This window comes from Chelonia mydas, chromosome 1 (assembly GCF_015237465.2).
Source record: "Chelonia mydas isolate rCheMyd1 chromosome 1, rCheMyd1.pri.v2, whole genome shotgun sequence".
Lineage (NCBI taxonomy): Eukaryota > Metazoa > Chordata > Testudines > Cheloniidae > Chelonia > Chelonia mydas.
The window spans coordinates 99,764,579-99,789,771 of record NC_057849.1 but is presented as its reverse complement, the minus strand read 5'-3'; the positions used below and the strand labels follow the sequence as shown (position 1 = coordinate 99,789,771).

Here is a 25,193-nt window from a genome sequence, read left to right as displayed (position 1 = left end):
CATGGAGTGAAAACTTTATAGAAACAATTAAAAAGCTTCTTAATGAAGTGGCTCAAAACTGTATACAGAATGCTAGAGTTATTATTGTGCTTGCTGACAGATCTGTAGTTTAGCAGGAGTTGATGTATGTCAGATGTGTGCAGAATAGGACACCTTATACTCTCTTTGCTGACATGACATGGAAACTGGAACAGTTGATGGTTTGATATAGGGAATAGAAATACCTTTAGGAGTTATGGAGATCAAGGCAGAACAGCTCAAATCAAAACTGGTTGGCCTGAATTTCAATAATATAGGAGTGAATATAGGATATTCAAATGGTTTGCAGGCCAAATTTAGTCAAAATGTTGTGCTTTTGTAGTGTATTGCATCAACCATAGCTATTAAATTGTCATTGCCAAAGAAAAGACTACCCCTATGTTTAAGAGTTTGATGGGGGAGTGGGCAGAGGAAAGATATTTTACTATTTAATACAATGGTAATGATGTACCACTCTTGATCATGCTGTTGAGGCAAGTCGGAGGGTGCTCTCTCTTCATTTCAGAAAGTGAGTGAGGGTCTGGTGTACCCTAAGTAAGGTGTATTCTTAAAGACAACAAGTAAAGTAAATTTTGGGGCACATGTTTTTCAGGATGGCCTTAATCAGTATTGTGACTGAAGTCTCTTGCTTTTTAAAGGGATAATCTAATTTTTCTTGGGGCCATGCAAAAGCTAGCCAAAAACTAGGAAAAATCATGAAAAATTCATTTAAATTTTTTTACTACAAATGCCATGCTGGAGCTCCTGGCAATGGAAGATTGCTCCAGCCCTTAATTCTGAATATTCATCCGAAGGAATGGTATATTTAAAGAAATAAACATTCCTGGGTTTCAAGAGACAAAATAATAATAAATTAGATCTAATGCTTGAAACTGCTATTGAACATATGGATGCTGGATTCACCAAGCTAGAGCAATCACCATTCATACAGTTCCAGTACTTTGACATCACCTACTGGCCTGCCTAGTGATTTAAAAAAAACGAACAAACACAACAACCACCACCAGAATCCATTATTACATTGCTTCTGGGTACTCAGCATTTTTAAAATCAGCCCACATATGTAGGTTTATGTAGAATTAGAACCCTGATTTAAGGTATCCATTTTGGAAAATCATAGCTTGGGTCTTTTATTTAGGTACTTATATACGGATTTAGGAGCCTGATTTTAGGCACGCAAGTTTGGCAATTGTATATCAATCCAAATTACTTGTGAAGATGAATTGATCTTATTTGTGATTTATTAAACAGCAGCAGATCTCTGACCTATACTGTTGTTCTACAATAGCATCATCCTGGCCACTTAGTTCTAAATTTCTTAATGACATTTTATAAGATCTATTTTTAGAGCTGAGCAAGCATTTAACAACAAATACTTTATAAAATGAACATTTGTATTATTAAAACTGCATCACACAGATATTAATGAAAAATTAAAACAAGTGAGGTACAAACACAGGTAAATTGAATTAAATAAATAAATCTAATGAAACACACACAGTCTATTAAGATAATGTTATCGAACCAGGCACCATGTAATGAAGTTCCCATATCTGATTCATTCCTGCAAATCCACAAATCTCTGGGGCAGCCCTAGGGACGGTGCAAGGTAGGGTCAGGGGATGAACTCCTTTGCGTGTCGATGGACAGAGAGAGCACAGTGTGCTGGGGTATTTTTGTCTATCCTTGCATGGTCTTCAGCCATCTTGCCATGCTACTTTTGAATATAATGAATGACTGAAGGAAAGTCAAATATTGGAGAGATTGTGACATTTCATACAACGTCAAACCACTTTATGCTCAGGATTTGGCACTAACAAATATTCACACACAGTGTTTGCAGTATTGACCCAGCTTTACCTATTTTCAACCAGAATGAGATAATTAAGATATACATTCTGCTCTGGAAACATGCATATTTATACTGATGTCATTGAAAGGAACAGTGACAATGGATTTTTATGAAACTGGATGGGTTTTGGTCCAAAATATGAGTGGACCAAACTGGACTATACAACTATTCGCAAAAAGAAAAGGAGTACTTGTGGCACCGCAGAGACAGGTGCCACAAGTACTCCTTTTCTTTTTGCGAATACAGACTAACACGGCTGCTACTCTGAAACCTGTCATTATACAACTATTGTTATCTTTGGTTGGGAAGGGACAGAGCAGGTGTTCATCATGTGCTTGCCCCTGAAGATCCCTGGTGTAGCTAAGCCTGGAGGCAAACCTGACACTTTAAGTGTGTCATTCACCACCAGGAATCATATTCCTCTTTGATAATGTAATCATTTAGCGCAGAACTGTGCCTTGGACTACACTACATGCCTTAAAGCAGCATAAGGGAGACTAAGAACTCCTCCACCTCTTTAAGCCCCTTTAAGGGCTATCCAGATCTTGCAACTAGGCATGCCCCAAGTGGGTGCTTTGAGCCCACTACTTTTCCCCGGTGTAGGTGGATAGACAGCTCTAGGGCATGGTTTAACCTTGGAAACACTGATTTATTAAATACCTTTCACCCAGAAAGGTCCCAGTGTGACTTGCAGATCATGTTACAGCATCCCTGGCCCCAAAGCTATGGCTAAGGTTGAGAAGAGAAGCCCACTGTAAGCTCTTATTTTCAGTTTCTTATAGCTTTCACAAACTTTCCTTTAGAGCAGAAGCTTCAACGTGGTTAGGTTCAGCCCAGTGCTGAAATTCTTTTGGAAAGACTGAGCAAATTCATTTATCTGTTCTAGAGTTGGGCAAGTATAAAGCAACCTTCTAACCTTTTCTGCATTCCAGTAAGAAAAATAGTTTAAGGCCCAAATTCTGCCCTTAACCACATGTCAGTGGGAGTTGTATGCATGAATCAGAGGCCAGACTTTGGCCCTAAATATTCTAAATTGTCATATAGCTAGTTTTCATTGATTGATAGTCTCTTCAAATTACAAAATTGACTTAGCTATGTTATTTGTATTTAACAATTTTGCTTGAACACATGCCTATATGACTTTCTTGAAGTTTTAACTGCTTCCTGAGCCACAAACATAACTATACAGAAAACAGGAACTGTGGAAAAATGAATAATGGAAAGAATGATATTTTCTTTACACGTTTTCTTTACAGGGTACTGCATATTTCCATTGTCCACACAACTCTCTTTGGGTTATATTCTACCATTCTTACTACCTTATTTGATGAATAGCCCCACTGAGGAAAGATTAAAGGTATGTTTGAATATGAGTAAGCATGGCAGAATCTGGCTATTTGTTAGCAGATGTGGTGATGTACAGATGATGAACCGTTAAATCAATAAGGAAAGTACAATTTTTCCAATGCCAATATAATTGCAGCAGTTCTGTTGCACAAGATCACATCTGCTGACACAGACTAAGATTTCATCTGCTAGCACAAACTAAGATTAAGCTGTAAAACTTCAATGTTTGCACCTGTCTCTTCTCATCTGAGAGATGGTACCGTCAACATCATAATGCTGCCTAGCAACAAAGTACGAAAATATAATGGGGGAGGAGAAATACAAAATAGAAGCTATTTTATACCTAAGCATACTTAGCTGTATATGAATATTTTTCAATATTTGCCATGGGGCATTGGTGGGCTGTTTAATATCTAGGGCCCCAATCCTGCAAACAGTTATGTCACATGCTTTCTTTGGACTACTCAGGGTACTAATGTTAGTGTTTGCAGGATCAGGATTATGTTCTTAAGGCCTATTACCTTAATGGCTAATTGGTTTTTGCTCTAATATCTAATAGCTAAAATATAAAAGCCTGTAATTCAATTATAAGCATACATTTCCCTTCCATATTCTGTTTCTTTATTAGGGCATAATTTTGTAAATGCAGAAGCAATCCTCCTTAAGGATTTCACAAGCTCCACAGAGCTATTATTCTATATTATTTCACACCAGCTATTATCAATTAAAGGCAAAGTATAAATTTAAAGAACCTTACTTTTTTGACCAAGAAACTAAAAATACAAAATACTGTTGGCAATGGGGCGGACTCTGGTAGAATAGGGGACTTTACCCAGACATCTAATGGAAAAATAATACAGCAAAACAGAAAATTTCCAGTAAGCTATTTAAATGTTTTGGAGACAACTTTTTATTTCAGAAAATGGAGGAAGTAAACAAAGGGACAACCATTTTAGACTTGATTCTGACCAACAGGGAGGAATTGGTGGCAAATTTGAAGGTGGCAGGTAACTTGAGTGAAAGTGATCATGACATGATAGATTTCATAGAATCATAGAATATCAGGGTTGGAAGGGACCCCAGAAGGTCATCTAGTCCAACCCCCTGCTCGAAGCAGGACCAATTCCCAGTTAAATCATCCCAGCCAGGGCTTTGTCAAGCCTGACCTTAAAAACCTCTAAGGAAGGAGATTCTACCACCTCCCTAGGTAACGCATTCCAGTGTTTCACCACCCTCTTAGTGAAAAAGTTTTTCCTAATATCCAATCTAAACCTCCCCCATTGCAACTTGAGACCATTACTCCTCGTTCTGTCATCTGCTACCATTGAGAACAGTCTAGAGCCATCCTCTTTGGAACCCCCTTTCAGGTAGTTGAAAGCACCTATCAAATCCCCCCTCATTCTTCTCTTCTGCAGACTAAACAATCCCAGCTCCCTCAGCCTCTCCTCATAAGTCATGTGCTCTAGACCCCTAATCATTTTTGTTGCCCTTCGCTGGACTCTCTCCAATTTATCCACATCCTTCTTGTAGTGTGGGGCCCAAAACTGGACACAGTACTCCAGATGAGGCCTCACCAGTGTCGAATAGAGGGGAACGATCACGTCCCTCGATCTGCTCGCTATGCCCCTACTTATACATCCCAAAATGCCATTGGCCTTCTTGGCAACAAGGGCACACTGCTGACTCATATCCAGCTTCTCGTCCACTGTCATCCTTAGGTCCTTTTCCGCAGAACTGCTGCCTAGCCATTCGGTCCCTAGTCTGTAGCGGTGCATTGGATTCTTCCATCCTAAGTGCAGGACCCTGCACTTATCCTTATTGAACCTCATCAGATTTCTTTTGGCCCAATCCTCCAATTTGTCTAGGTCCTTCTGTATCCTATCCCTCCCCTCCAGCGTATCTACCACTCCTCCCAGTTTAGTATCATCTGCAAATTTGCTGAGAGTGCAATCCACACCATCCTCCAGATCATTTATGAAGATATTGAACAAAACCAGCCCCAGGACCGACCCCTGGGGCACTCCACTTGACACCGGCTGCCAACTAGACATGGAGCCATTGATCACTACCCGTTGAGCCCGACAATCTAGCCAGCTTTCTACCCACCTTATAGATTTCCTGATCCTTACAAGAGGAAGTCGTGAGAACAGTAGAACAAGGGCAATGGACTTTAAAAAAAAGCAGACTTTAACAAATTTAGAGAACTGGTAGGGGTAAGGTCCCATGGGAAGGAATATAAGGAAAAAAGGAATTCAGGAGAGCTGGCAGTTTCTCCAGGAGACAATATTAAAGGCACAACTGCAAACTATCCTGATGAGAAGGAAAGATAGGAAGACTTATAAAAGAGGCCAATATGGCTCCACCGGGCGTTCTTTAATGACCTGAGAAACCACAAAGGAATCCTACAAAAAGTGGAAACATGGATGAATTGCTAAGGAGGAGTACAAAAGAATAGCAAAAGCATGTAGGGATAAAATCAGAAAGGCTAAGGCATAAAATTATTTTCACCTAGAAGGGGCAAAAAGGACAATAATAAAAGGTTCTTTAAATACATCAGGAGCAAGAGAAAGACAAAGGAAAGTGTAGGCCCTCTAGTTAGAAAGAAAGGAGAACTAATATCTGATAACACTAAAAAGGCTTCAGTTTTCACTTACAAGGTAATGGTGACCAGTTAATCAACATGATTAATATGAACAACAAGTGGGAAGGAATGTGAACCAAAATAGAGAAGGAACAGGTTGACAATATTTGCCATATGTACTTGTTCATTAGCCTCTTCGTTTATAAGCTGACCCCCCCCAAGATGGCTAGGTCAAAATAGCAAAAACTGTGTGACCCTTTCATAAGCAGACCCTATATTTCAGGGGTTGGCAAACTTTGGCTCCTGGCCCATTAGGGTAAGCCGCTAGCAGGCCTGGATGTTTTGTTTACCTGGAGTGTTCACAGGCACGGAGCCCCTTTGCTCCCAGTGGCCGCAGTTTGCCGTTCCCAGCCAATGGGAGCTGCAGGAAGTGGCACCACTTCCTATATTTTAAAAGTTGGTGTCACAAGAAACACTCAAAAGTTTTGCTAGAATTATTTTAATGTAATCTAACGAAAAACCTGTTGTTGTTATAATAATAACTGAACAAATATGTATTCACCTTCAAAATTACAGTTAATATTTAAAATCAGTAAATGGATATTTAAAACAAGTAACTTAGAACAATATGAGACTTTAAAAAGTCTTAAAATTCTTCAAAGTCTGAATCAGTCTCTGATTCACCAAACAGTTCATTAAACTTGGCTTCAGTCACAGCTGCACCTGCATTATCATTGTAGATGTCGGCAGTGTCGTCTTCAGGAGGTAATTGTCCCATTCCACTTGGCACTGGGGAAGCTTCAGCTGGAGTACTGGGTCCAATTCTGGGCACTGCACTTTAAGAAAGATGTGAATAAATTGGAGGACAAAAACACAAATGATAAAAGATTTAGAAAACTTGACCTATGAGGAAAGGTTAAAAAAATGGGCAGGTTTAGTTTTGTGAAAAGAAGATTGTTGGAGGACCTGATATAAGTCTTCTAATGTGTTAAGGGCAGTTATATAGAGGACTGTGATCAATTATTCTCCTGTCCACTGAAGGTGGGACAAGAAATAATAAACTTAACCTACAGCAAGAGAGATTTAGGTTAGATAGTAGGCAAAACTTTCCAGCTGTAAGGACAGTTAAGCACTGGAATAGGCTTCCAAGGAAGGTTGTAGAATTCCCATTATTGGAGGTTCTTGAGAACAAGTAGGACAAATATCAATCAGGGATAGTCTAGGTTTACTTGGTCCTGCCACAGCACAGGGAGCTAAACTTGATGACTTCTCGTGGTCCCTTCCTGCCTTATGTTTCTATGATTCTATACAAGAGGGTGAAGGCATGATTCATGTGAACATTTTCCCTTTATTTTTGCATTTCTAGAATATATTTTCAATAATGTTTTATCAAATATTTCTATGCATTTATCCATTTAGATAAATTTCTATGCATTTATCCCTCTGAACTTTAGCTCAGAGACGTTTTCCCCCTTTTTAGTGATATGAAATAATTCCACACAGCTGATGATGTCATTAAAAAAATCCATTCCAAAATGGAGCTTCATGGCTGCAGGGAAAGAGCATATAGATGATAACGGCTTTGAAGCACCCAAACAAGGTTTTTTTTAAATCAAAATAACCAAACTGTCCTAGTGCTTGACAAACAATTTGTGGAATGTTTGAGTTTGGATTTATTTTTCCATTGGAACAATTTCTGCTTGTTGTTGTTGTTCAGCGACTGTTCAATTTTATCCTGTACAAAGGATTTTAGGGTGCTTTTATTTTTAATTGTATTTTGAGGCCCAGTGAATAACCAGGGTGGGTACTGAAGTGTATTTTAAAGAATATTTTTTTAAATTCCATAGTCTGTTACCCTTGTGTCTGATGTATTTCTTGGGGGTCACAAGAGCATCATTCAGGTGCAACTGGCCACCCTTCTCCCTTCTCTTCTAACTACTGTTACTGCTGCTGAAGGTAATCCTTGTAATCCAACAATATACAGCTGTATATTTTTCATGTATTGAATGTGATTATACAGGCAAAATCCTTACTGCTGTATTATATGTGTGTAGACCATATTTATGTATATGTGCATGTATTGTATCTATCCGTGTGGCTGCATTATATATGTCTCTGCACAACTGGTGTGTGCATGTAAGCATTTTTATCTGCATGTAGGTTTATGTGTTGTCTGGGGTCACCAATACCACATACACATTAGAAAATCATGATTTAGGCCCCCAAAATCATGAGATTTGCTTAGAAAATCAAGTGTTTAAAAAACAAAAACTTAAAAAAACAAACAATTTTTGAACCTTGAGGTAACATTCGGGTCACATTTTCAAGCTTTTCTCCCAACCATGACGGTTAGAAACTTAAACAACCCCTCCGCCCCCCGACCCGACGGGAGATTTTCACCTAATCACATGCTCCTGTACAAGCTGGGGATTCAAGGAAGCCATGCGAACCGGCAATATTGTGTCTATGTATATAAAAGCACCCTCCGTATGTGTGTATACATTGTGTGCATTGTTTTCTATACATTTATCGTTGTGTATATTGAGTGTGGATTCCACGTGTATGCATTTGTCACGCTCCTTGTGTGTATTTGTCTGCATACTTGTACACATTTGTATATGCACTGTGCATCTGCATTGTGTGTGTGCTCTTGTTTCTATGTATGTATCTGTGCATTTCTGCATGTGTGCACGGTATGTCTTTTGAACCCGCACGGGTGTACACGGTGTGTGGCTGCACGCCTGGCGTGTGTGCCCCTGCACTGGCTCTGTGCCAGGGGAGTCTCAGCCGTTGCTGCGAGACTGAAGGCTGGAGCCCAGCCCCGGCGAGAGAGGAACCTGCTGGCGCCGACCGCCCTTCTCTACCAACTGCAGAGGGCGGCTGCCGCTGCCTCCTCCCCCCGGTCTGTCACGTCTTCTGCATTCAGCCCCCAGCATCACCGCCGACGCCGCAGCAAGGACCACCTAAAACCAAACAAACCCTAACAAATCCCCAACTCGCGGGGCAGGGACCAATACTCCCAAGCACGCCATGAAGGGCGATGCAGGCGGTAGGTCGGTGGCATCGGGCCCCGTTTTCTGCGCTGTGTCGCTGATCCCCGGCTCCCCCTCCTCTCCCCGCTCCGCACCGCGGGGCTGGCGCTGCTGACACTCCCTGCCGTTCTCGTGGGCGCTTGTGACAGGGGCCAGACGCCGGGGGGAGGCGGTGCTGGTGGAGGGCGGATGGATGCTGGCGGCGGCCGGAGGCCTGGCCGGGCGGCGGATGCGCAGGGACCGGATCCCACCTGGTGCATCGGTACCGTGTCGCCGGGCCGCTGCGAGCTGCCGGGGTGAGGCGGGGGCGTGACATTCCCCCGCCCTTCCAGCTGCGGCACCGCTGTGCACCGGCCCCACCCCCCTTCCAGATGTGGGAGCCGGCGGGAGGGGCGCTCGCCCGGCTCATCCCCGGCCCGCTGGAAGCGCGGGGGTGGGGGGTCAGGGTGCAGCGAATCCCGGGAGCGGGCCAGGCCCTGCGGGCAGCCAGGGAGCCGGAGGGCACCGCCTGCTTGAGAGCCGCTGATGGCCGGTTCCGATGGGTGAGGAGCCAGGTCGCCACCATCCGTTTCCATTGCAAATGGCAGCAGCCCTGGGTTGGCGCCTGCCTGTCACCTGCTTTTTGTCAACATCAAGCAGGAGCCATTGTTAGCAGATGTACCGTGCCCAGGGCTGCTGCCCTCGGGCCTCTCTCTCCCTGCGCCTGGCGCCGCGCCTGTGAGACTGTGGCCTACGGCAGCTGCAGCTGCATGTGACCCAGAGGTACAGGCAGGGTGAGGGGAAGCTCATAGGGCTGTTTGGGCCCTTCCTACATAAGTGCCTATAAAACAAAAATACCGGCTTTTTAATCGTGTTGGTAAACTCCACCAATATTCTGCTTTATGTGTTTAAAAAAAAAAATCCAAGTGTTGATCAAAGAAGGCGCTTGCTTTGTTTGTTAGTCAGGAGATCCACTTGGGATGGAGTGTAAATTCTGCCCTACTTGTGGGGCCCCTCGTGTGGGCACTTCACCTAGTTCGCACAAAATGGAGCAGATGGCTACCGCTGTTCTCACAGAGACCCCAACTATTGGCTTGTCTAAGGGGCAGTGCCCAGAGACTGCTGAACCAAATATTTAATGCTCTATATCTGGGCTGCCTGTGGCTGGAGAGGGAAATATTCCATTTTTAATTCTAGTCAGTGGAGGGACGTATCAGTTTAGGAGGACGTACTCCCTATGTTTCACAGTGAAACTCCTACTGATGCTAAACGGGTATGTGCAAAAGGATCATGGGTATACTATGGCCTTTACATAGTAACTATACTTTTAATTATTGTTTAGTATTTGTTCAGTGCCAATTGTTGCATTCAGTGGTCCTTAGTGAGACAATATTGACTAATGCTATTTCACTGCCCTTTGTTTCTCTGCCTTCTAAATCCTCCCTTCTCTGTTTATTTCCCTTTTCATTTTCTTCCCTACAGCAACTTCCAATTCCGATCTATCCCTACCGTGATCAGAAATGAAATAGATAATGGAGACATTGAAGTGTCCTTGTTGCTGAATCAATTCTAAAGCCCAATAAGATTAATGGAAGTAAAGGAAATTCTCATCTTTCTGAGTAGCTGTCTCAGGCTGTTTGCACACTCAGGCATACACCTCCACTGTCCATCCCCACGCTACATGTCATATCTCATTCAATGCGATGTTGACTCCTGACTGATCAGCCTGCAATGACAGTGTCCATTGCCCACTTTCATTTACTTTTTCAGACAACCACCTTTGTGCTTTCTGCCATGCTGCTCCTCATGCTTAGCTGGAGCTCCCTGTAAACACTTGCATTGTCACTTCATTCATTTCCTTCAAATCTCTTCTCTACCATTGCTACACAAAACTTGACAAAGCTGCTGGTGTGCTGAGACTACTGCTTATTATACTGACCAGTGTTGTCTCATTGTTTCCTTGTACTCCCTCACCTGTCTGTATCCGTCTGTTTTCTCTTGCCTTCTACTTAAATTGTAAGCTCTTTGGAGCAGGGACCATCTTTTTGTTCTGTGTTTGTAAAGCACGTAGCACAATGAGGTCGTGGTCCATGACTGAGGTCCTAGATGCTACAGTAATACAAATAAATAATAATTATAACCACTGTATTTGTTATATTCAGTTCATAACTGGAAGGATTTCTTTGCAACCAGCAGGGTTAGAAACTTACTTTTTAAATGAAAGTTTGGAGTCTTTACAGTCTGAATATCATGCAGGCCACATAAATATATCAGATGGGCCAGATCCATCTCATGGACTTTGTTTGATGCCTCTGTTTTGTTTCAGTTTGAGGCATGGCCTCATAAAATTCAGATTGTAGCATAAAATATGTGAGTTTGATTTGCAGCCTCTGGTTGTTAGAGACCCTAGCAGTTGTCTGTTTTGATCAGGCACAGCTTCTGGAGATTGCAGGTGCTAACTTTGTGTTGAGCTAAGTGGTATTCATTCTAATCCATGCCCTGTACCTCCACAGTAGTCTCAAACTACACTGTAAAGCTTGGTGGGTCACTTTTGGTCTTTTGCCTATACTCTGGTGCACCCCTGTATCAGAGGGGTAGCCTTGTTAGTCTGGATCTGTAAAAGTGGCAGAGTCCTGTGGCACCTTATAGATTAACAGACGTATTGGAGCTTAAGCTTTCGTGGGTGAATAACCACTTCGTCAGATGCATGTAGTGGACATTTCCAGAGGCAGGTATAAATATGCAAGCGAGAATCAGGCTAGGGATAACGAGGTTAGTACAGTGAGGGAGGATGAAGCCCTCTTCTAGCAGGTGAGGTGTGAACACCAAAGGAGGAGAAACTGCTTTTGTAGTTGGCTAGCCATTCACAGTCTTTGTTTAATCCTGAGCTGATGGTGTCAGATTTGCAAATGAACTGAAACTCAGCAGTTTCTCTTTGAAGTCTGGTCCTGAAGTTTTTTTCTGCAGGATGGCTACCTTTAAATCTGCTATTGTGTGTCCAAGGAGATTGAAGTGTTCTCCTACAGATTTTTGTATATTGCCATTCCTAATATCTGATTTGTGTCCATTTATCCTTTTGTGTAGGGACTGTCCAGTTTGGCTGATGTACATAGCAGAGGGGCATTGCTGGCGCATGATGGCGTATATTACATTGGTGGACATGCAGGTGAATGTCTAGTGTTTGTGGGATAAAGATGTCTAAAAACATAGAGTTAATAATAATAATAATAATATAATAATACATCAGCTCATCAAGAGATGCAAGTATCTATCTTGAGAGGTAGGAAACAGATCTGTTGCTCTCTTTTATTTGGAGGTAGACTTTTGAATTTTAGAATAATTTGAAATAATGAGCATCTCAGAAGTAATCATTTTGAAGAATTATTTGGGTTCTTTTTGTGGTGTTTAGGAGTTCAGACAGTAAAAAACGTGGGATTTTTATGGGGTGTGTAGGAAGCAAATAGAGGTGTTATGTTTACAAAGCAAACTAAATTACCTTTACAGTTTTAGTAACATAATCCACACATGCTAAAGCAGGGATTTGAATCTGCTGTAGCTTCTGAATATAAAACCCAGTTTTGGGGGAGAGAGCAAGTTCAGCTTCAGAAACATTTTATACATTAAATCCCCTGGCTGCATTTTAATGAAAATGTACCACCATTCACTTGTAGTCTATTTTTCTTTGTTGTTTTTTTTGTTTTTCTTTTCTTTTCTTTGTTTTTTTCAGTATTTCCTACATTAGATGAAGTGTCTGATTTCTGCTGATGGTGTTGTCTAGAAGGAAGTGCTCCCTTGTTTGTGATTGACAATTTTGTTAAGTCCAGATCCTCAAAAAGTATATAGGTACCTAACTTCTATTGAAATCGATGCAAGTTAGGAGAAAATACCTTTTGAGAATCTGGCCCTGGGATTCAGTGTGCTGGACTTTTATTTTTGTTTCTTTCTTCTACATCTTTCCATTGCCGCTGTTATATTTTTCTTCTTGAGAAATTCCTACAAGTCCTTACAAACAAGTATGGCCTTCACTTCCTAGGCTATGAGTCCAATTTATTGTCTTCCCAAATATTGAGTGGTAAAGCTCAAATGGTAATAGGATAAAAAGGCTTATGACTGCAACCTTTGGTACAGCAGAATCTCAGAGTTACAAACACCTGGGGAATGGAGGTTGTTCGTAACTCTGAAATGTTTGTAACTCTGAACAAAATGTTATGGTTGTTTTTTCAAAGTTTTACAACTGGACATTGACTTAATCGAGTTTTGAAATTCTACCATGCAGAAGAAAAATGCTGCTTTCCCTTTATTTTTTTATTAGTTTACAGTTAACACAGTACAGTATTGTATTTGCCTTTTTTTTTTTGTCTTGTCTCTGCTGCTGCTTGATTGCTTACTTCTGGTTCCAAACGAGGTGTGTGGTTGACTGGTCAGTTCGTAACTCTGAGGTTCTACTGTAGTATTTTTCCTGTAGCCATAAGTTAAATGCCACATTTATTTACAAACAAACAAACAAAAATCACCACCACCACCATCACGCACCTCAGAAGCTTAAAAGGTTCCTGATTTTGCTTTCAAAATTTTGATTTTTAAGGATGTAGGTGTTTGTTGCTTTGGAAATCTACAAGTGTACTAATGGCTGGAAACGGGTGTGGAGGAGGAGAATGATTTCTTTTAAGAATCATTAATATGTATGAAAGTATAACAATTATAAAAGAAAATAATCACTACTTATTTTATTTTTAAAATGTATTGCAATTTAAATAACAAAAAGATGTGTATGCAAGGCTCTAGATGCCTTAACACATAATTAGTAGTACAACAAAACCCTAGCAACATTAAAATAATAATTCAAACAGGCACTCTGCCAGCCAGCAAGCCGCTTACGAAACACCCCAGCCAGCAAGCTGCCTACGAAAATGCTCCTTTCCTCCCCTCTGTTGTTCTTGTAAGCACACCCTTAGTCCTCTCCAGAAGCCCCCTCAAACAGATGTCTTTTGCAACGTGCCCACAAGGTCACCAAATTTGATCTGTTTTGGATAAAGGAAGGGGATAAGCTCCAGCATTCTGGACTCTCAGAGAGAATGTTTTGCCATCCACGTCCTCTCTTCTCTAATGAGTGGGATCCAGCCTGGATGCCTCTACTGATTACAGCTGTGATATTACAGCATGGGGAGAAAGGCAATCCCTCAGGTAGGCAGGTCCCTGGCTATCGGCTTTATAGGTCATACCCAATACCTTAAATTCCATCCAGAGAGCAATAGGCAGCTGTTGCAGATCCCAGAGTACTGGTGTTACATGCTCCCAGCAAGGTGCTCCATAAGCTCAAGAGGCTCAATAAGCAAGTCACTATGTTCTGCACGAGCTTCAGTCGCTGAATGATTTTAAGGTGTAGCCCCACATAGAGCGTATTGCAATAGTTTAATCTTGAGGTAAGAAAGGCATGGATAATGATGGCAGGGTCTGCATCCTAGAGGAAAGTTTGCAACAATGTAGCCAATAAATATATAAATATATTTGTAACGTATGACAAGGACAGACACACAAACAGTGGTGCGCATGTCAGCATTTACCAACAGTTACCACTTAGTGGTATCTCTTAGAGTACCTAAATTTTCACTGTGTATGTAGATAGGAGGTATTTGTGGTATTTTTGGTCAAAGACCAATAGCAAGATAAAGTGCTTTTGAATGCAAGATTTGGAAAGCTGTGAAAATTGACTCATATTAGGGAGTTATGATCAAGACGGTAGATCCCATTTCTAATGGAAATATGATAGATGCAGTGGAAAACAAAAACATACAAAAAATTGTGTTTAAAATCAAAATGCTGATTTCATAACAACAACAGAACACTGCAGGTTCGGTGCTCCAATATCATATCCCTTCAATGTTTGAGGGAATCTAGTGAAAGGAACTGAGACGTGAGGTTATAAAATAGTGGTAATGGGTTGTGCATGGTATTTACAATGGGTCAGCCTTTGGAAAGTTTATGTTCAGTTGTCTGCTGGCTATGTCTGTGCCATCCTGTTATGGAGGAGGTATGTTTAGGAGATGAATTATCTATGAGTACAGTCCTAAGCCATTGACAAGACATGGCACAGGAGACATTCAAGGACCAAAGTCTGGCTACCAGTGTATTTACAGATTAAAGGTTTTAACAGTAGGTGATGGGTTTGGTCACAGAGACTGCTTTGGGACTGTCACTTGACGTGCTGGAATTACCTCTGAGCCCGTTTTCCACTGCCAGCTTGGGACTCCAGAACCCTGCCTTGTTGAGCCAGACATGTTAGCCTGCTGCAGCACAGCGCCAGGTCTGGTCTACGCCCCCAAAGCTGCAGACTTTAACCAAAAACTGCTCAGCAAGTCACCTGTCTCCAGCACACAGACACTCAGCTCCCAATGGGATCCAAACCCCAAATAAATCCGTTTTACTCTGTACAAAGCTTATACAGGGTAAACTCATAAATTGTCCGCCCTCTATAATAACATTGATAGAGAAAAGGAGTACTTGTGGCACCTTAGAGACTAACAAATTTATTTGAACGTAAGCTTTCGTGAGCTACGGCTCACTTCATCGGATGCATGCAGTGGAAAATAGAGTAGGGGGATTTTATATACACAGAGAACATGAAACAATGGGTGTTACCATACTCACTGTAACGAGAGTGATCAGGTAAGGTGAACTATTACCAGCAGGAGAGAAAAAAAATAAAAAAATAAAAAAAACAATCTTTTGTAGTGATAATCAAGTGGGCCATTTCCAGCAGTTGACAAGAATGTCTGAGGAACCCTGGGGGGGGGGGGGGAAGAATAAACATGGGGAAATAGTTTTACTTTGTGTAATGACCCATCCACTCCCAGTCTTTATTCAAGCCTAAGTTAATTGTATCCAGTTTGCAAATTAATTCCAATTCAGCAGTCTCTCATTGGAGTCTGTTTTTGAAGTTTTTTTTTAGAAAAATTGCCACTTTTAGGTCTGTAATTGAATGACCAGAGAGATTGAAGTGTTCTCTGACTGGTTTTTGAATGTTATAATTCTTGACGTCTGATTTGTGTCCATTTATTCTTTTACGTAGAGACTGTCCGGTTTGGCCAATGTACATGACAGAGGGGCATTGCTGGCACATGATGGCGTATATCACATTGGTAGATGTGCAGGTGAACGAGCCTCTGATGGTGTGGCTGATGTGATTAGGCCCTATGAGGGTGTCCCCTGAATAGATATGTGGACACAGTTGGCAACGGGCTTTGTTGCAAGGATAGGTTCCTGGGTTAGTGGTTCTGTTGTTTGGTGCGTGGTTGCTGGTGAGTATTTGCTTCAGATTGAGGGGCTGTCTGTAGGCAAGGACTGGCCTGTCTCCAAAGATCTGTGAGAGTGATGGGTCATCCTTCAGGATAGGTTGCAGATCCTTGATGATGTGCTGGAGAGGTTTTAGTTGGGGGCTGGAGGTGATGGCTAGCGGCGTTCTGTTATTTTCTTTGTTGGGCCTGTCCTGTAGTAGGTGACTTCTGGGTACTCTTCTGGCTCTGTCAATCTGTTTCTTCACTTCAGCAGGTGGGTATTGTAGTTGTAAGAATGCTTGACAGAGATCTTGTAGGTATTTGTCTCTGTCTGAGGGGTTGGAGCAAATGCGGTTGTATCGTAGAGCTTGGCTGTAGACAAAGGATCTTGAGGTGTGGTCTGGATGAAAGCTGGAGGCATGTAGGTAAGTATAGTGGTCAGTAGGTTTCCGAGATATGCACAGCTGTTTGTTCCCCCAGGTATTAATCACTTACTCTGGGTTAATTAGTAAACAAAAGTGATTTTATTAAGTATAAAATGTAGGATTTAAAGTGGTTTCAAGTAATAACAGACAGAACAAAGTAAGTTACCAAGCAAAATAAAACAAAACATGCAAGTCTAAGCCTAATACATTTAAAAAACTGAATACAGGTAAATCTCACCCACAGAGATGTTCCAATAAGCTTCTTTCACAGACTAGGCTCCTTCCTAGTCTGGGCCCAATCCTTTCCCCGGTACAGTTTTTATTAGTTCCAGCTCAGGTGGTAACTAGAGGTTTTCTCATGACTGCAGCCCCCTTTGTTCTGTTCCACCCCCTTTTATATCTTTGGCACAAGGCGGGAAACTTTTGTCTATCTGGGTCCACACTCCTCCTTCTATATGGAAAAGCACCAGGTTTAAGATGGATTCCAGTCCAGGTGACATGGTACCATGTCCTGTGAAACCCCAAGCCTCATATGAACACAGGAAAGCTTACAAGTAAACAGAGCCATTTACAACTAATTGTCCGGGCTAATGGGAGCCATCAAGATTCTAACCCACCATTAAAGGCCCACATTTTGCATAGTTACAATAGGACTTCCGAGTAATACTTCATATTTCTAACTTCAGATACAAGAATGATACATTAATACAAATAGGACAAACATGCTCAGTAGATGATAAGCTTTGTAATGATACCTTACAAGTCACCTTTTGCATAAAGCATATTCCAGTTATATTATATTCACACTTATAAACATATTTCCATAAAACATATGGAGTTCAATGTCACACAATATTTTGGATAATTATATTATTATAGCAGAGGAATTCCTCCCCAAATCTGAGAATGGTGTTGTTGATTCTTGCTATTTGACCTACAAGTCCTGAAGCCCTGCTAGAAGACACAAGACATCACCAACTATTCTTTGCAGATGGTAGCCAAACGATCTGCAAAGTATTAATCTAAATGTGATTTTAGGAGCTTTGGTTTGTGGTATTTCCTTTATTGTGAAAGAGGAGGGAAAAGCAAATTTTGTCTTGTTGGGAGAGGGGACCCTGTCTGGCTTCAGTACAAAACTGAATACTTAACAATATGAACACTTAACAATATGCTTTGTTGAAAAATAAGGGAGAAAAGATGAGGGGGTTTTTAGACTTTGCTTCAGATGAAAAAAACAGGGTAGTTGCCAATAAAGTATTCCAAAACAAAACAAAACACATTTTCTTCAAAACTAGCTGTCACCTGGTTTCATCACCCACAGTGGTATAGTTCTCTCATCAGTAACTCATGGTATGCCCTCTTCCCTTTTACATAGTTAACAGAGCACTTGGAACTAACATAAATAATCTTACAGTTATTGGTATTATTGACAGTGTGAGGTGAAGTGCTGTCTTCTGTTGGATATTTTCCTGCTACAGCCGATTAGGGTTTTTCTTTAAGGAGAATAAATTTTAGAGAACTTGGGCTAAAATATCAAAATCATTGTGGGTTTTTTTGGCCTGATTTTTAATTCTCAATATAAGTCATACAGAATTAAAAATGAAACCAAAAATAAATGCTCTATTTATCAATGATCGCCTTCATTCTCTATTAGTGTTCCATAGGAGTGCATTTATTTTTGTTACAGAGATTTAAGGAGCAGAATACTATATGTTTTGCAAATTCACAACAAATGCTTTATGGGGCCAGGTTTTAACCCATCTCTTTGTTCAAATTGGCATGCAGCCGGTAACTCCATTTCAGAGGACTTTGTAAATCTGGTATAATGGTAATGAATCAAGCCTATTGTCTTGAACTTTTTGTTCCAAGATGGTATCAGGATCGTCTTTCTGTGATTTTAATTTTCTTTGATTGAACATATCTAGTGGCTCAGGGAAAGTAAATGAACAAAAGGCTGAGCTAACAGAGCTGATGGGCTCCTTGTCTAAGTGGCATTCTTTCATTTTGTGTCCTTGCTTTTAAAAATAAAGTAACAAAGCAAAAGACATATTTAAAATTTAAAGCAAAGATGAAAGAGCACATTCCTACATAAGAAGCAGTAGCAGTCTGCATAAGTGCTGTGAATTTTGATTGTTGGTATTATTCTAAAGAGAAAAAAACAAAGTATTGTGAATGGACAGAGCCAAAGGAAGCAATCTTTTCCTTATTAAATCCATTTTTTACTCCAGAACACACCCACACCCAATATTTGTACAAGCTTTGGAGACAGAAATATTCGCTGGGGACTGGATTAAGTCTTCCACGCTAATTTCACTATGTGACCAAAGAAAGCATCAGATTGTGTATGTTAGAATCTACCCTCCCTTGGCTGTGATGTGGAACTATGCCAGAGCGAGCTGCAGAAGGATGGTGGATAGGGCTTCAGGAGCCGCAATTCCTGCATCCTGATGTGCAGCCGAGTGTGCAGGCTGCCCCAGTCTTTACCTGCTTTAAAACAAACAAATAAAAACCCTCTCTGGTTCCAGCAAAAATAAATAAATAAAAACAGAAGAATTGCAAGAGAGCTCTACCAGGACTTGCTAAAGGCCATTTCCAGATTATCAGTGTCTTTCCCAAGGAAACTCAGGCTCATTCAAATTGTGAGATAGGAAAACTTGTATTTTGTAGATTTTTTTCCCTGTGGATTTCTGTATTTTCTGCTTTGTTGATTCGCGACCACAGTTTGAAAATAATATGCGTGATCTGTTTGGTCATGACATTTGGTCACCACTTGGTGAGCTTGATGAACTAAAACCATTGTGACATCTATAGTTCATGACCTTTTATCGGTTTAGTAGGGAAAATAATCAGTGGACAACCAGACAGATAAAAATTTTGTTATAAAATACCACGAATCTTCCTACTTATTCATACCATTACTAACCGGTGTTGAATGAAGAAATCTGTTGAAGTTTTATTTTTAATTAGCTATAATTAATTTACCTTCTGCTTTAAAACACACACTGCTTGTACTTTAGCATTTATGAAATGATTTCAATAGTAGCTCCCTGGTTAATGCATTGTATTTCCTGAGTATTATCTCCTAATGACCTTATTGACTCTGATCTGACAATCTATTATAATTATTTTCTTGACAGGTTAGCAAGATCAGTATCTCAGTCATTGCTGGGAAGGGTTAACATTATTCATAAAACCATAATTACAAATTTAGAATTTAAATAACAAGCTACTAAAGACCACATTAGTGAGGTATATTTTCATAATGTGGATTTTGCTTCTGCGGAGGGATTGGAAAAGTTTTGCAGTTTCTGCTGAGAACTCCATTACACTCAATGGGAGTTTTGCATTAACAAGCACTGTAGACTCAAGCCCTTTGATAGTATATCCTCTCACAGTATAGGCATTTCTAAAGATACTATGACACCCTTTCAGTTACATTTCTCATTGCTGTGCTACATGTACGCACTACGAGATGCTGCAGTGCCATGTGACATCAAAACCTGTCAAGACAGCCTCTAGGTTTGGGGAATTCCCTATTGTATTTTAAACATAGTGAGCCCGGAAATAATTATGAAAAGGTAGGATCAGGAAGGATGCAAAGCAAGCATGAACAAGATGGCAAGTAAGGAGAAGAAGGAAAAGAGGAATAAGGGATAGGAAGGAAATGGAAGTGAGAAAGGGAAAGAGGAAGCTTAAGGGAATGTAAAACTACCACCTCATGTACACATATAGTGGTCTTTATTTACTACAAGATAAACTTAAACAAAGTGTTTAAGGTTATGATATTTTTAGTGTTAGGTTCTGTCGGCCTCACCCATGCCGATGCTACCTATTCAACATGAATAAGCCTGGCAGAAGTTAGCCCTTACTGTTTGTTTTTATATTACCCTTGTTTGATAAACAATATTTGAATGTGGAGTAATGATCTGGTTGGTGAGGCGGCTGTATGGTCCCACATGTGCAGATATTTACATGGACTTGGAACCCACCTCAGCTTGCCAATCAAATCTAACAAGTATTTATACTATGCTCATCACCGTGCTATAGGGTGCCTGCTAGCCAGATTGTATGTTGGAACACAGGGTCATTCTGTACAAACCACATGTCCTGGTTCAGGCACTGGATTGCATCGTCCAGCTTCAGGGGATGTCCAGGAGGGATTGTGTTTTAGGAAGGCACAGTTCCTTCCCTGAGCTCCCTGTTGTTCAGATTATACTCTCCCTGGGGATGGCACAGCTAGCATCTCTCTTTGTATTCATCAAGGCCTGTGGGCCCCTGTGTAGGGTATGTGGGAAAGTCAGGGCTATGGTCCAGCCTCTTTTCCCCACTTCCCAACCCACTGAAGGCGTTTCACGTCCCTGAGGTGTTCAAAGGAGCCAGTCTCTGTGCTCTTCTAAGCGGGGGGCTTCTGATTGTCCCTAACCTTGCACAAGGGAGAGATCCCTCCCCAACGCCTACATCCGTCCATACACATGGACAGGAATGAACTATGAGTGACTGGCTGACAGGAGAGTAGAAAATCGTATATACAAAAAGAAAGATTAAACAAATACCAGTTATAGACAGAAGAACAATAGTAATAAGGCTCTTTTTATCAGCCCAGTAAGGAATGGGAACATCTGTCTCAGCCAATTACCTTGCCCTGCGAGCCTGTAACTCATAGGGCTTGATCCTACTGAAGTCAATGGGAGCATCGGCATTAACTTCAATAGGAATCAGATAAACCCCATCAGACTTTGGTTTAAGCCTATGCATGGAACAATATTCTTCCTGGTATATGGAAGCAAAACTGGTAATTGTCTGTTTGCCCTGATAAGATTTTTAAAATTATTATAGTTGCCTATTTCTGTGTAAAACCATCTGAGGTGATTCACTTTCAGTGTTTTATACAAGAGCAGCCTGGCCTAGTGACAAGTGTTTTCTGTTTAACAAAGCTGTTCAAACAGGGTTTTTTGTACATGTTGTTTAATACATTTGTTTCTTTTCTTTCAGGGGGCTTCACTGTTATAGATAACCAAAGTTAACTTCAGGATGCTCAAACGGAAACAAAGCTCACGTGTGGAAGCTCAGCCAGTTACAGACTTTGGCCCTGATGAATCTTTGTCAGACAATGCAGATATCCTGTGGATTAACAAACCAGTAAGTTTATTTCTTACTAATTACCAATTACAAGTTAAATATTACATTTTACAATTAAAATAATCACTTCCATGAAACTTAAGAAAGATCCTGAAACAAGTAGATTTCAGTCAGAAGTAGTGAACTGGTTATAGTTGCCAGTCAATCAGGTAATATTTCCAATTTTTATTCAATAATTTTTCCATCAGTTGTTGGAAAGTGTTGAGGATGGTGAAACAATAATTGTCAAGTAATTTATTCATGGATTTTAACCCCTCCCCCCACCTTTCAGCTAGCTTCGATTGCCAGCACTGCTTGATTTAAATTGCAAGCCAGATTTATAAAATGAGGTCACAAAGACAATCTTGAGAGAGGGTATTTTACTGTTGAGGACGATGATTAATATTTGGAAAGTGTTGATCTCTCAGATCCTGGTTCACCTTCTTTGTTGATGTAAGAATGTTGTTTAGGTCAGTCATTTTAATCCACTTCAAAAACTGTCCCCATATCCTTGGGAAGATAAATAATCTGAAATAAATTAATATGTACCATTGGTGCATTGGTGTTCCTTTTATGTTGGACAGCTGTCATCTTATTTGCAGTATGGCTGCTAGAGCTGTTCAGCTGTGCTTCAGTGTTTTAGCACTGAAGTCATTCACAAGAGAACACTCATTCATTAATTACTCATACTAATTTTAATAGAATATTACCATTGGCTGTTGTAACAAAGTCAAAGATTAATTACAGAAACATAAAATGTAATATTATTGACACACATTCCTCAATACGCAGAGGTTGAAACAGTGCTTAGTCCATTAGATTACATGACCCCCTAATGAGCAAAATCACTTAGTGTATGTTATTTTTTAAATAGAATCCGAAATGCCTGGGTTTTTTTGAGGGGGGTGGGGGAAGATCATAAAAATCTGGACCATAACATTTGAAAAAACGTGTATGAAATGATGTCAAGATGAGTTATAGACATCATATACTTACTGTATTTTGTAAGATCAAAACTAAGTTGTAACCCTTCATTTTTCAGTGGGTTCACTCTTTGCTACGCATCTGTGCCATCATCAGTGTCATTTCTGTTTGTATGAACACCCCAAAGACCTTTGAGCATTATCCTCCTCTTCAGTATTTGACATTTGCTCTAGATACTTTATTGATGTTTCTCTACACTGCAGAGATGATAGCAAAAATGCATATCCGTGGGATAGTCAAGGTAAGCTTTTTAATAACATTTTTATCATTTACACAGGGAAATGTATTTGAATCTGTTGTACTGAAGTTTTAACTATTTTTAAAAATGTTTCCACTTCATTTCTTTTCTAGATGGAAGTTTTCAATTGTATGGACTAGCATGTCACATAAAAAGAGCAAAATATATGGTGACTAATATGCAGGTTTATTGTACATTTAATCTTCAACAATGGTATTATAATGCTGATACACTTATTCAATATTTCCTATTAACAAGTAGCAAGTTTTATTAGATGATCTGAGCAATCATTTTTAGTTCCAAGAATGCAAGAAGAAAATATTATTCTGTGGGCCACATCTATATCAATAGGAGTTTTATGAAAATATTTAGTGTCAAATAAGTGTTTTATTTTATCTACATTAGGCAATTGTTTGAATAAAATAAGATGAATATCTCACGTAGCTTACATAAAAATTGCAGTGTAAGTGAGAGATATTATGTTTCTCTGCTGATTTTTGTTTTCTTCCTATCAATATCTTGGTATACAAACCCTTTTACTATTGAGCAGTTTTGTTAATGATTCTGGGATAGTCTAATTGTACCTGCCTAGATAATTATTTAGGGTACTGGAAAACATAAATCTGCAGAGATCTCCATAAATGTATAGGATATTCATCCCTTTATGGCATCATTTCCCTGATTTTATTCCCGCCTTCTGTTTAAACACACAATTTCAGTTTAGATAGAGAGAATGAAACTGTCAAATCTGTAGATAATGTGGGGTGAGGGAATCATTGTGGCATCATATAGACTAAAAGTAAATAAAACAATAGTATGTGGCTTTAAAAAATAAATAGTGTAGTTATGTCAGTATTGTATGGGCCTTAGGATTTGGTAATTGTAACATGGCGATCTGTCCCTTTAAACTGGAAAGGGATCAGGTGATGCCTATTAGGAGTTGATAGAACTCACTTCGAAGGATTGCTGCAGGAGAGAGGTTGGATGCTGTGACTAGCTCTGGAGCAGAGAGCAGCACAGAATGAAAGGTCTGTGTGGCCTGTCTTGGTCAAGGGATAGCACTGTTTTGAGTTACTATGGGCATTTTTTGTTTGAATTAATAATCCTTGCCCTGAGGTAAGGGCAAGGGCCTGAAAGAGATCTGGGTGTGGTGTTTAATCCTTGGGCTGGGGAAACAGGCCAGCAGCCGTACAATAATCACAGAAATATTGAGCAGAGATCATCTAGTCCATCCCCCTGTGCTGAGACAGGATCAGTTATACCTAGACCATCCCTGACAGGCGTTTGTCCAACCTCTTCTTAAAAACCTCCAATGATGGGGATTCCACAGTCTTCCTTGGAAGCCTACTCCAGTGCTTAACTATCATTATAGGTAGAAAGATTTTCCTAATATCTAACCTAAATCTCTGTTGCTGCAGACTTGAGCCTATTCCTACTTGTCCTACCTTCAGTGGACATGGAGAACAATTGATCACAGTCCTCTTTATAACAGTCCTTAATATATTTTGAAGTCTTTTATCAGTTCCTCCATTAGTCTTCTTTTCTCAAGACTAAACCTGCCCATTTTTTAAGCTGTCCTCGTAGGTAAAGTTTTCTAAACCTTTTATCATTATTCTTGCTCTACTCTGGACTCTCTCCAATTTGTCCTCTGTTACCTCCCGTGTCTTATGTATGATGATCCTGTTAATGTACCTCAGAATTATACTAGCCTTTTTTGCAACTGCATCACATTGTTGACTCGTTTAGTTTGTGATCCACTATAACCACCAGATCTTTTTCAGCAGTACTGCCACATTTTGTATTTGTACATTTGATTTTTTTTCTTCACAGTCTTAGTACCTCACACCTGCCTTTATTGAATTTCATCTTGTTGGATTCAGACCAGTTCTCCAATTTGTTAAGGTCATATTGAATTCTAATGCTGTCTTCCAAAGTGCTAGCCACCCTTCCCAGGTTGGTGTCATCTGCAGATTTTATAAACATACTTTCCACTCAATTATCTAAATCATTAACAAAAATATTGAATAGTACTGGACCCAGGACAGACCCCTGCAGACCCCACTTGATATGCCTCCCTAGTTTTACAGCAAAATCCTGGAGTATGCTCTTTCAATCAGTTCTGCACCTACTTGATAGTAATTTCATCTAGACCACATTTCCCTAGTTTATGAGAATGTCATCTAAGACTGTCAAAAGCCTTACTAAATCAAGATATATCACTGTGACGGGTTGCCCCCCCCCACCTTCCGAGGTGCCACCTGATATACTGGGGTACCACTGAGCCCACTGGTTTCACCAGTCTGGGTTCCCTTACACTTCCCTGC

The 25,193-nt window shown here is 40.4% G+C and overlaps 1 protein-coding gene across 1 annotated transcript in view; it reads left to right on the top strand.

Moving 5' to 3' along the window:
* The first annotated feature begins 8,481 nt into the window (after positions 1 to 8,481).
* NALCN (sodium leak channel, non-selective) overlaps positions 8,482 to 25,193 on the top strand; it is a 345,337-nt gene continuing 328,625 nt past the window's right edge. Inside the window, exons 1-3 of the mRNA XM_037896440.2 lie at positions 8,482 to 8,868; positions 21,522 to 21,668; positions 22,690 to 22,872. Coding sequence (XP_037752368.1) covers positions 21,561 to 21,668; positions 22,690 to 22,872 — 291 coding nt within the window. The 5' untranslated portion in view covers positions 8,482 to 8,868; positions 21,522 to 21,560. The remainder of the gene's footprint in view (positions 8,869 to 21,521; positions 21,669 to 22,689; positions 22,873 to 25,193) is intronic.